The sequence below is a fragment of the Mya arenaria genome, chromosome 11, assembly GCF_026914265.1.
Source record: "Mya arenaria isolate MELC-2E11 chromosome 11, ASM2691426v1".
NCBI lineage: Eukaryota > Metazoa > Mollusca > Bivalvia > Myida > Myidae > Mya > Mya arenaria.
In genome coordinates this window covers 11412782-11426409 of record NC_069132.1, presented here as the reverse complement: position 1 = coordinate 11426409, position 13628 = coordinate 11412782, and the positions used below count along the sequence as shown (strand labels likewise).

Below are 13628 nucleotides of genomic sequence, written 5' to 3'. Positions count from 1 at the left end.
TCAATTTTTCAATGGTCCCACTATGGATTTAATGATGTTGAGGTTAAGGCCTGAACAATCAGAGAACATTTCTAGTGTCTTTACAAGTGTTTAAAATGATTGTCTACTATCATTATTAAAGAAATTTGAGTCATTTGCAAAATAGGTTTGTTTAATGGTTTTATTTTTAATTTTATTGCTTCAATTTGAAGATAGTTTGCAATATAGGTAGATTAAACAACTAATCAACGATGTTGCGGACAGAGAGCAATCCCGTCAAACGTCTTTTTAGTCCAAAAGATTGTTAAAGGTTTCCATTATAAATACTTGAATTCATTTTCATTGTAAAAGAGCTTCGTCCAATTCAAAATATCATTTTTAAAATTAAATGATTTTAGACATTCGAAGATGTATATGTGGCTTCTGCTGTCAAAGGTCTTTGCAAAGTCTGCAGAGAACAAATTTCCGGTTTATTATTTTCTTCCAAATATTCAATGACATCAAAAATCATGATAACATTTTCCCTTCTATATTGAATTTTTGCAACACAGATAGAACGTGGGTCATTATTCAGGGAACCACCTTTTTCGATTGTTTATAGCTTTTGCGGCAATTTAATAATCTACGTTCAATACATTCAATAACGCAATTGGTCTCCAATTTTATAATTCATCAACATTTGTATTTGGTTTTGGTAAAGGTGTTATTATACATTGTTTTGAAGTTGTGTTCAATATCCGAATAATTCTTTCAGTATTGTTGTATGTTATTCCAGAATATTTTTTAAAACTGTGCTGTTATTCCTCCAGTGCTTTTGTTGCATTGCATATCTTGAAAAGCAGTTTCGCAATCATAACATGTTATGTTTCCATTTTCAGAGTAAAGTCTTTGGAAGAATTTCACTTCTTCGTGTAGTATATTTTCTGTTCCAGTTAAGATATCATTGCTAACTTTAAGTTTAAACATAGATTTTCCTTCTGCGCATTTGATTTTTCTGTACATGAATTTCTTTCGACCTAAGTAGATTTTTGTTGATTTGGTCAAGTATTCGTCTGATATTTTTTTTAGCTATAGTTTGTCCTGCTATTGTGGTGTGTGTGTGTTTTTTTTATCTCTTTCGTTTGTATTTAAATTTGTTTCTAAATTTTCTATTTCCCTTTGAAGCTTTGATTTTTAAGAATTTTTGTTTTCTTTTGGTAATAACTATATTTATTTGTTTCTTTTCTAATTAATTCCAATAATATATTTGGATTGCAAGCTTTAAGGTCAAGTGAGTGATTTGTCTTGTAGCTTGGATTTACGTGAGCCTTTGTTCATACGTTGATCAAGTTTTCGGAAATAAAAAGGTAGTCAAGTATACAGTGAATATGCGGTTTACTGTTCGAGCGAAAAGTTTATTGTATTTTTTTTGAAGCTTTTGGCGACAGGCGTCAGTTCGGAGTTCATAAAGAAAGTAATGATTTCACTATTTCTATGTTTTCCTGCATTCCCATTTTTCATTATTTTCATTGAGGACTGTATTGAAATCGCGACAAATAATACGATTTATCATCATTATTTAATATATAGTTTTCTAGCTTTATGAATAACTGCGGGTCAGTTTTATTGGGATCGTAAACGTTTACATATGTTATCTGGAAATCGTTCCAGATGATGTCAACATTTAGGATTCGTCCTAATATTAATTCAGTTATGTTTACTATTTCCAGTTTATGTTTTCTATTGAACAATATTGCGACGCCTTCACTATTACCTTTGTTTCCGGTAATTATACAGTCACCTACCCATTCTAATTTCCATCTTTGATTTAAGTTCTTTGCCGTGAAATTCTTGTGGCATAATATGTCATTGTTATTCAATTTTAACCATTCATATAATATGTGTTTTCATTTTGATGTATTGCCTAAACCTCGAACATTAAGTGATGCTAAATGTGTTGCCGTGGTAAATTAGAATTCGAATAGCAAAAGCACGGATTAACCTTAACGATTTTTGGTTGTTATATGTATTGAAAAGAGTCATTAATTTATATTAAAGTTACTGTTAGATCATAAAAATAAGTAAACGTGTTAACGATATGCGTATTAATATGACGTCATAATGTGGAAAACAACCTATGTATTTGTGTATGAACAAAGCAAACAACTAAATCAACATTCTACTGACAATTCAATACAATTCTAAATACCTTTCACAATTTATTTATATCTCATGAATTTATTATATTTTAACTCACTAGTGTTTCTTAATGTTTTATTCGTTTTAACATGTCATAAGCCGCTTGTTTGGGTCCACGTTGTGAAATTCTATACCTACCACAGGTGTGTAATGATACACAGCTCCCCCAGAAGAAAGCGTTACACTGTCATGATGTTACGACTTTGCTGTGATCCTATGTTCCTATCCAGTGTTCGTAGTCCTAGGATGGTATTTGTCGAATGTTTTGGTCGTTTCCCTTGTGAAAGATCTTTCCTTCCCATACCAATTCTCTTTCTGGCTCTTGTACATGTGTGTCCTTTCGAATAATGCCGAACACAAACTTATTTATTTCGGTAAGGTCCTCAATGATATTTATGCGTGTACCTTTGAGTTCCTTTCGCCGTTTCAGCAACTTATTTCTTTTCATTCGTGAAATTTATTTCAATATGATTGACCTTGATCTTTCACCAGGCTTCCCCATATATCAATGTCACCTTCTGACAGACTTTGTCCTTTCATTTTATCGTTCACAATATGTTGACAATGAGTTTTAATGCTGCAGTCGGTGTGTCAGTCTTCTGCATTGGTGTTTTACTTATGCCTGTTATTACTAAATAGTTTCTTCTTGAGTACTGCTCCATCTCGTTTTGTTTACATTCTTGCATCATAACAGTCTCTTCTATATTGATTACAACATTAATAGTATTATCTGAGCATATTTTATTTCTTTTGAATTCCACTGATAATAAGAGTCCCTACTTTCTCTTCTGTTTCGTCCATTTCATCTATCTTGTCTACTGTTGCGTCTCTTTTCTGTCTGTTTTGCTGGCCTGTAAACCGTTTTTACACTACTTGCGCTGCAGTCAAATTCAATGCTGTAACTGTCCCTGTTTCTCCTTTGTTATCATTTTGTAGCATACTTTTCCACAGTATAGTTATGATTTTTTTTTAAAGATGACATTTGAAAGTAATGTTATCGCCATACTGCATTATCTACATCAATAATTGATTAATGTTAGTTGTTTACTTCAACGATTCGATCTAATGGTTTATTCCAAACAATATGCACTTTATTGAGCTAATGTGAATAACAAGATTACCTTGTTTATATACTATAAATTGTAATACTTCAAAAGACACATCCCACACCGAAGTATGACTTAGATTATAAAAAATAATTGGACAAATTAAACACGCGTGTATCAATAGGGGGGTTGGGGAGGGGGTAACCCGAATTGAATGTTATGTAATAACAATATAATTATGACGAAATCCGTCAACCAATCTTTGGTCACAATAAATATGAATCCATGTTTACCTATTCATGCTTACAAGGTTCTAACTAAACACAAAGCATACTTAGAAAGTACGCAGAGCATATAATATTCTCAAATTGAGTTGACAGTGCTTACAAATATAATTATATTAAGTATGATTTAACATTATTATAAATAGTAATGATGTCTCATTTCGAAAGCCTTGTGGATAAACATTGATAACTGTCTTTGAATAATCTGATTTTTTATGTAACAAATTTGGGTATATTTGGGCTATACCAAATGTATTCTCAGTGCTTTCCTTTATCTAACTATAACACTTGAACATCACACAAACATGGTTGTTACTAGTAGTCTTCGAATAATACATACGTTTTGGCCCGAGGTGAATTATTAAGTTCTACATTTTGTTTGTATATATACATCTTTCGGTCTCTGTTTCAGTTCACATATGATTACATTAATATCGCGAGCACTTTGAAATGATTATACATCATAAAATCCTAGTTATTGTAATATTTCTCTGATACTTTTTGCCCATGACTTACGTTTTTCATATAAATATAGCAATTTTGCAACCATTCTAAATCTCTTAACAATAATGTATAAATAGCTTTAACACAATTCATTACATCACATTGTTAATTTTGCAACTAATACTTTATCACATTTACAACTTTTCTAGTTTGTAATGGTGTTCTACTAAGTTCTCGATGAACAAATATATTCTGAGTCTGGGTTTTTACATACTATATTCCTTTACAAAATTTCAAATTAACTCTTTCTAACTTAACGCTATCTTGTAAGCCCCATACTTCACAACCGTAGTTAAAAACAGGATATCGAGCAAGGATACATGAAGGCTGATTGATATACCAGCAAATTAAAAAAAACTAATCCCGAATTAGGCTTGTACAAAGCCTTCATTGCTTTTCCTGACAAAGTGCGAAATGTTGTACTAAAGGAAACATCAGTGGTAAAGACTATTCCTAGATTAATAAATGTATTCACTATATCCATATCATGCCTTAATACAACAATCTTATATTCCGCCTAATGTTTCCGACTTTTTAAAACAAATCATTACTTTTGTTTTATTTAAATTTACACTAAGCGTCCATCTTTTACAGTAATCTTCAACAAAACAACAACAGACCATTCTGCAACTCACTTTCAGTTCAGCATACAAAAAAAGGAACAACTTTAACATATCTCATTTGACACCTTCAAATTTATTAGCATAGAATTATCTTCTATAAAATTAAAATACATACAAAATAAGAACGGAGACAGAGATTCTCCCTGTCTTACTCCAAGAATACATGAGAATTTATCACTACTGCTTTTCATATCTAACCATTGATTTAACATTTTCATAAATTGACTTCGCAATGTCTTATATCTTACCTCTAATCCAAAATTTGATTATTTTAAACCACATGTTATCTCTTACAAAGTAATGAAATGCTTTTGAAAACTCAACAAAAGCAGTCCATTCTTTCTTCTCAATGTTTTATTATTCCATGTTATACATTATGTTTTCTATGTAATATCATTTATGCCAAACATAAACTATGTATTTTCTTAACCTTTAGTTTTGAATAAACACATTAACGCAGTGTAGGTGTTCCAACAAGCAGGGTATCTTATGTGTGCCACGGTCGGGCTTGTCAGCACATTTCTATTAGTATATTCAGATCGACATGAAACTTTAATGCACGTTTATAAATAATGTCCATTTATACTTTCGAACTATTAATGTTTTAGCACACCCAAACGCTTGAAATGTTTAAATTCACAAAACGAATCATGGCAATGTGATGTTACTGGAGCTGGAGATTTCTGTCACTTTTAGTGCGCATTCTGACGGCGGCCACTTCATATAATTCATCCGTTTAAAACCTTTACAGCGAGGAGCACTGAACTCAATAGTTTCCGCCCATAAGGTAATGCCAACGTTGAATGTTTGCTTCAACTGAAACGAAACTCATTTGGCCATTAAGATACTTGTTATATTCGTTTGAACTATGACGACGTGTGTTTGTCTTCCTCGGCGTCTTTTAACTGATCCACTTCAAATATTATGAAACAAACACATGATACATGCAACAAAAATTAATTTCATATGCAATTGCAACACAGACACAAATTCCTCTATAATTGAAGCCAAAATTGATGAAAGGCTCAGACTTCCTATACTTCATGTTTCTGCATTTTGGTAATGTCAATCAATCTACAGCTCTCAACAAGAACAATGGGTTAATTGATACTCAACTAACAACTACATCCTAGTTATGATAATAAAACTCACACTTTTATTTGATGATTTTGATGTGTATTAAACCCTTTTTTAGCTAGTCGAATGACTTATCAAAACAGCATATCAATAAATACTATTTTTTCCCCGAGGAAATGTAAACAATTATATAACTAAAAGTATTGTATCAAATATAAACGCAGTGCCGTAATTAATCTTATCATTTCCGATAATAAATACATTTTATCTACGTTTCCATCTGCGTTCTAAAGCCAGACAGGATCTCAATTTATTCATTATATCTCTATGCCCAAGAGCTAAGTTTATCACTAATAACTTTTGTAAATAATTTTTCAAGTGTATTTTAACAATGTTATTCCCCTTTTATTATTTACATTTTCAACAACACCTTTTTATGTAACGGAACTATAAGACATTCAGACCACTTTTCTGGGAAGTATTTCATATGAAATAATTTAATAAAAAGAGTACATAAACATGACAAATAATATTCACATTGAATACCATATTTCAAATATTCGTTAAATATTAGGGATTGAAAATCGGACCAAAGTCATAATCGATCATCGAAAATAATCGGACGAGCCATTTCGATCAATCATCGATTATATAATTGAAACGGAACAAGTGCATATATATTACAAATATATCCAAAACTATATTGGTTTATACTTACATGTCTTTAAATGAATAAATATATTACCATCAGTTATGTTTTATATGCTGTTTTGTTATACATTCCAGGTTACAATTGATAATTTAGTAAAATGTTTTGTAGGAGATAACTTAATTCCAAAATAATTGAGGATAAAAACTTGATTTTCCACACTACAAGTATATACCAGACAGTAGTTTTATATTTTATTAAAAATATCAACCATAAACTGATGAATTATTTACATAATTATCAGCATTTTCATCACTTTAAAACAGATATTACATAATTTGGAACAAAATGTAGTACAAAATGGTTTTACATGTAGCATTTTAAAAAATGTTCCAATCTTTTACATGAAAACGGATGTTGCGAGAGTTAGCTCCCCTGATTTCTAATTGCTGTATATCTCTCTTAAAGGGACTGTACACCAGATTGGCACCAAAAAAAGTTTTTTTCTGTAACGAATCTCAGGATAATTATCTTATATAATGTGTTACGCTTTGATATCATAATTGTAAAAAAGTACCAAAATGTATAAAAAAAAATGGGTCGGAGTCCGGGTTCCAACCCGTGTGGCCAAAATTGCAGTCCAGCGTCGTATCCACTGAGCTACGACGGCTTACTCTAATTGGGTGACATAATTAAGCTATACACCTACCTCGGTTATATCACGTGATAACACCGACTAGCCAATCACGCATAAGGAATGAATTCTACCTGGTAGACATACCCAGTAATATTTTTTAATGGAAAAATACGAAAAAACCGCTAAACTTAAATAAATTGTAAACTATGTGGTACTTCAGTTAGTAAGTTTCAATGCATAGTACACATTGATGCCAAGTTTATGTCAGTTTTCGACAATTTTCTTTTTTTTCCCGCTATTTTATCATACGGAGTACGGCCCTTAAATACTGGCTGACAAACTCCATCAATAATATCACACAGATCAGAGAGACTTTTGCAAACATAACTTCTGTATTCTGCTTAATATACACACTATAAATACGGAAACCATAATGCGCTTTTATTAAAAGGGTAAACTCGGGCTAACACAGCCACACTTTATTCTATTAATTCTGATGTATTATCGGCATCATACTAGCTCATATTGACAGTGTTATGCTTGTTTTAAGGAAATACTGTATTTGCCGATTTTGGGACCATATCTGGAGTCTAGTCCCTTTAAGAGAGTGTTACTAAGACAGTGCTTAGGGTGCGGTGCGTTCGTGTTAACGAAATGGCGTGAGTTCGAGTCACCTTAACTTGATCTTTGAAAATAACGAAACAATTGAGTTAGTCGGCCCTTTTTGAGTTTATGTTTATTGAATCATTACGAATAATATAGTCTTTGAGTGTAACATATGGGCAAAGGCTGTACCTTACATTATTCTTGAATGGTATATATTTTGTCATAGACTGATTAGAGAGCGAGCACTTGGAGTCCCATTGTGGTGCATGGAGCTGTTGAGAGACATGATGGAAAAGAAACAACTGTTTGTTGTACAAAGAACTAGATCACAAACTTCGTTACCTGAAATCATAAAGGATGTAACATTCACAAAAGAAAATACCCTTAAACCTCATGCTTGCAGACATACAGAAGAGGTAATCAAACTGACAATCTATCTGTTATATGCCTTTGCAATTTAACCGATTCCTTCCAGTTGTTCTTAACATAAATAGAATAAGGTTTTTGGCTGTTGAATCTGTCTGTAATTTTCATTGAAAATATTAACTTGGACATGGGAAAGTAAAAAGCGCACATAAATTGAATTTGCATTATAGGCCACCGGTCCGTTGCAAACAGTATAATGTTCTCCGATATATATACATGATTTTAGTTTGGTAACGACAATCGGGCGATATCAAATACGTCAGATCCCTATCGATTGCTAGAGCCTGAGGGACAGCAAGGAAGTCGGTCATATGGGGATTACAAAGTTGCAATTTTAGCTGATGGAGTTAATGCAGATGACTTGCCAGTACCTCCGGCAATGAAAGGTTTGGTCGAAACAGTTATTTCATTTGTATTATGTTTAGTTGTAAACAGATGAAAATACACCTTTTTGTAGAATGTTATTTGTTATATATTCACTATGCCAAAGTACCTTAAATATTTTCCAAACGCATCATATATTTTAATTAAATCAATCATAATACTATGACAGCTATTGAAATATATAAGAACAAGTTAGCTAGTTTTAATCCCGTATGTTCTAAGTGCTTGCGTTGAGAACGTAAAAATACATTTGACAGTTGTCTGGATTTGTACCAATTATATAGAAGAAGGTAGCTCGTTTCTATGTTAATTTAAAATGAGAACTGTTCGGATATGTTCACAAAATGGACATATATTATTTAAATCAAATACGATGTCATTTGTTTTGTGTTTTAGAGATGATAATAGCAAGAATCGATTCAATGAGAGCATCAGATCAGCTTTTGGTTAAGTGTGCTTCTGTTCTTGGCCAAAACGTTAGACGTGATGTCCTTGAAATGCTTCTTCCAAAAGCACATCGACCGAAGCTAGCTATTGGTATTAAAAGGCTAATGGAAAGTGGTGTTTTCGAATGCTCGAACACGGTTCATGCCGTAGATGAAATGAATGATCAATATACGAGCTCTAAGTACCGATGCTTTTGCCAGAATGAAGATGCGTTAATTCAATTCAGTGACTTAAAGGTTTGTTTTCGACCGAGATTTAGCAACAAACTGCTGCAGGAAATTGCTTATGAGACACTCATTGAATCTCAAAGAGCAGAACTCCACAATAGGGCCGCTGTGTTTTTAGAGTTGTTGGCAGATGATTGTAGAAGAAAACTGCCGTACCATTGGTTGTGTGCGTCGCCACAGAGAGATGACTTGGAGAATCGGTTGAAGCGAATAGACCATAAACTGCAAGGTAGGAATTTTAAACGCGAAGTCAAGTGAGTTTGATGTTTGTAATGTTCCGTATCGCTAGAAGTACAAAATGCATGAGACCTGTAGTGTAAAATGGTCAAAAGTGAAAATAAATAAATAGGAACACATGTAAATATATAATTTTTATATTTTAGACACTGACGCGGTGATCACTATGCGTGTGCGCAACACTGAATCAGCGGACTATATTGGAGAAGACAAAACCTGGGCTCTCAGTAGACGACGAGGACGACGCTTAGCTATAAGCTTTTTGCCAGGGTATGTCTTTACGTTGCAAAACATATTTTGTATCCGCTCATACCGAGTAGGATTTTATAGACTGTAAAGCATTTATGATAAAATTTGTTTACAGTGGTAAGATCCCACATCACGTTGTCATGTGGATATATGTTTCGACTTTGATTGTTTCCATTTAAATACACAATAATAGATTTGTTTCCAATTTTCGGATGCTGCAATCTGGTATTTTAATAATAATTTTCAGGAATATTACTAGACTTGTAAAAGCTATTTGCGAAGGTAGTGCTAGTGTGGATGATTTGATGAAAGTGATTGATGAGCTTCTGCCACTCCAGGACAACTTGATTTATCACTGGGACCTTGCGAAAAAAAAGGAAAACGTTCTGTCGACCTACGTTGAAACAATATCTCTCTGCCTCGCAAGTGGAAAATTGGAAAAGGTAATACAGATTTTTATGGTGTCTCTATGGTTCCCGTTGCGTTCTTTTTAGCTCAACTGAACACAAAGTGCTCAGCGGGAGCTATTCTGAAAGGGTGATTGTTCGTCCGTGTCAACACTTTCCTTCATGTTGAAAAAAATCTTTTCATTTAATGAATATGCTTACACCTAATACTCTTTATTTCTCACAGGCGAACTCATTGATTCTTTCTGCGCTCTATGTTTATGATCATTCTGAAAACCAGCAAGAACAATTCGAATGGAAAGTAGCGGAACTGTACAGATTGCAGGGAATGGTAATTGACAAACCTTTATTATATTCAATTAAGGAAAATATGCGCCGGAATTAGATTTATAAAATAAATGCATTAATCGAAGTTTGTACGCTTGTATATCTTGGATATGTTAAAGAACCGTTTCAAATGTGTCCTCATAAAATGTGAAAATGAGTAGATTTGTTTTCAGTTGTATCTTAAGAATGACCAATACGATTTATGTCGACAATCGCTGACAAAAGCAGCGTCCTTGCTCAAGTTCCACGGGCAGACCAGTCCTTCCAACTCTTCCTTGAAGATGATGAAGATTTGGTTCAAGTTTTACTTGTCTTCTAAACGTTCATGCAGGTTTGATTTTTAATGTTAGTAACAATATTTATTTTGGAACATGTCCGCCTTTCTATTGGCTGTTATATAACTTCATACATTTATTATATTTCGCCCACCATGAAGTGCTCATTGTGAGCTATAATTGGGTAGGTGGACGTCGTGTTTCACCGTTTTTAACAATTTGCTTTAAACGTCAATTTCTCCATAGCGACATGGCCATCCGATTGTGGAATATGTTCATTTAAAACATCGGTCAAGAATCACAAGAAAAAATATTATACTGTAAAAAAGGATTTAAATACATCTGCATAGATTTGAACAATGCTTAATGCACATGATTTTCTCTAGAATTAGTTTCCTTTGAAATATTGACAACTGTTTTTTTTTGTGTCGATGATATATGAATAAGTAAGGTGAGATTAAGATTTGACTTGATTAATATTTTGCGATATTGAGGCCAGATGTACAATTTTGATATAGAACAAACTTAAAAAATGGTTCCCTGATATAATTCATATTTTAACAGCATCATTGCCAACGATAGACATTTTTCCATCCCTTTAAAAAATGTTTCTTTCTTTCAAAAAATCGCAGGGCATACTAAGAGAAGAGCCAATGTTTTATACTTTCGCTTTTAACAAGCATTGTTTTGACGCCGATTTTTGTATGTTCTCTCTAACTAAGCAGCAGTCCAAAAAATGTCCAACGAAGTAAGATTTTTCCAGAGCTGCATTCTAACAAAAAGACCAGTTTTCTGTTGAGTTATCGCTTTACGCCGTTAAAAGAATCAACTTCAAGACATGTACAACTAATACGCTTACTGATTTAGTTTGGCGGACACGTGTTAACTGACTCCGAGTGTTTTGGCTGTGACTTAAATTTCTTCAGATACTTTGCATTTTCAAATCATTTGGAAGGAGAGAATAGCATATACTAGTCGCTTTTATTTTTAATAATGTTTTTCTTTATTTGTTCCCAGTTTTAGTTCAATGATGCTTTTTATTATGAAACTCTATTATCACACAGTTTTAAACCTTTTATTTTATTAGGCTGACTGTGTGTGATGTTTTTGGTTTCTAACGATGACTGCATCGTATCTTTGAAAAGTATTTGCATTAGGTGCTCTGAATTGTTTCCCTCCGTCTGCAGATAGAGTTGGGATCTCTAATCATTGAAGTACTTGGGGTTTACCAGTATTATTATTTGTTTTATTGATAAGTTTCCTCAAGTTAATGCATACTTTGATAAGATTTATCTTTTGCGTTTTATCTTTATTAAGAATTGTTGGGATAAGAGTGAGGTTTGTGCACATAAACTGGTTTAAACACCAAGTAAACTTACATTTTACTGGCCGTTCCAAGGCGGTGCCTAACAATTCTTGATAAACATACCAATTATTTATATATATATATATATATATATATAGTTTTTATGCACTGTGCTGTTTGTAGAGTTGTGTGCTGTTCTATGAGAATTTGTGTTCTATGTCTTTGGCGTTTGCCCATTGCCACTAAACCGGGTTTATGTTTAAACTTTTTGCTACTAAGAATGTTTCTGTAGCTTTTTGCATATATATTGGTACAAAACTAATTTCCAATTTATACATTATTTAAAATTTATTTCACAAAATCTGTTTTGAATTACTCATTTTTTACCACGGCATGGTTTGACGGACTGTGTTTTTTTGGAAACCGAATTGTCTCTAATGTATGACCTAGAAACTATAGTTGTCAGTTTTGATTCAAATTGAGCTATTTAGGGTAAACATGTTCCTCTTGTTTATAAATGTTTGATAAAAAGATTCTTTATAGGCATTAATACAACGAAACTACAGGGACAAGCCATACAATGCCATACTTGCTGCTTAATATAACGTTTCTAAAGGAATTCGCTAAGGATGTTTAATGATTTGTTGAAAGTTATCCTACAATACACTATCAATATAACTAACTTTGACAGTCATGAAATGATCGTTAGAGACTAACTTGGGCAATTACTTGACAGCATCAAAGCTAGCAGACAATTATTCAAGGTTGGCATACTCGATGTTTCTTCCTGTGTTTAAAAGCATAATTCGCATCATTTTAAACAAACTATGTTTATTAAACTGATGGAACTAATGCATGTATACACTAAAATAATATAAATAGATAAAAAATAAATCGAACGTTCAATAAAAAACCTGATTCCTTGGCCAAAAAGTGCTGATCAGTAAAATGTTAGGAGAGTATTGTCGATACCATCGGGTGGCATTAGTTGTATTAGTTTGATGAAATGACAACCACGTGGATCCTTTATCAGTATTTACTGTTACGCCCAATGTAAGATTAATTTGATGGTCCGCGTAGCAGTTGTATCATTGCTATATGTTTGCTATACTACCAGGTTCAGAACACCTGAATGCATATTTCAGTAATGGTCTCGATCTAATTTATAGTTCTGCGATTCAGCTAAACACAGTTTTCCTCGTATTAAAAAGTGCATCTACTATAAAAGCGCACTTGCTATTCTAGTATCGGAAAATTAACGATCACTACTGATTAAAAATGGTCTGTTTGAATTGTTATCTTATTAAAGCTGGAATTTACTTCTAGTTCTCTGCCGGATCAGTTGCCACTAGAACACGGATATATTCTATCTGATTTGTATCAGCTGGACAAAGAATGTGGCTTTGCAACCTCAAAGTTTGCTCATGCTTTAACTTTGTTTTTGAATGCCAAAGACTACAGCGTGTGCATTCATCAGGTATTATAGACTATATTAAATGTATCTGGCGTATTTTTCTTTCCTATTAAGTTTCAAAAATAAATCATGTATCTTGTGTCCGCGTAAACGTTTTGTACATTTGTATTTGAAAAGCTAAATTTTAATCTCGATTTCTTGTATTAGATGTTGTTGCTTTCAAAATTTATCATTTATATACAGGTTGTCGTAGCGTACACGGCCGTTATAGAATGCTGTTTAGAACAAGGCAAGAGAGGCCGTGCTGAACAGCTGTTTTCGGAACTACTTCAATTGTAAGTCATAA

The 13628-nt window shown here is 32.9% G+C and overlaps 1 protein-coding gene across 1 annotated transcript in view; it reads left to right on the top strand.

Annotated features, from left to right (window-relative positions):
* LOC128208319 (adenylate cyclase type 10-like) overlaps nucleotides 1-13628 on the top strand; it is a 63636-nt gene that overhangs the window by 36799 nt on the left and 13209 nt on the right. Inside the window, exons 18-26 of the mRNA XM_052911877.1 lie at nucleotides 7810-7999; nucleotides 8236-8395; nucleotides 8790-9296; nucleotides 9451-9574; nucleotides 9801-9996; nucleotides 10187-10291; nucleotides 10461-10618; nucleotides 13195-13345; nucleotides 13526-13617. Coding sequence (XP_052767837.1) covers nucleotides 7810-7999; nucleotides 8236-8395; nucleotides 8790-9296; nucleotides 9451-9574; nucleotides 9801-9996; nucleotides 10187-10291; nucleotides 10461-10618; nucleotides 13195-13345; nucleotides 13526-13617 — 1683 coding nt within the window. The remainder of the gene's footprint in view (nucleotides 1-7809; nucleotides 8000-8235; nucleotides 8396-8789; nucleotides 9297-9450; nucleotides 9575-9800; nucleotides 9997-10186; nucleotides 10292-10460; nucleotides 10619-13194; nucleotides 13346-13525; nucleotides 13618-13628) is intronic.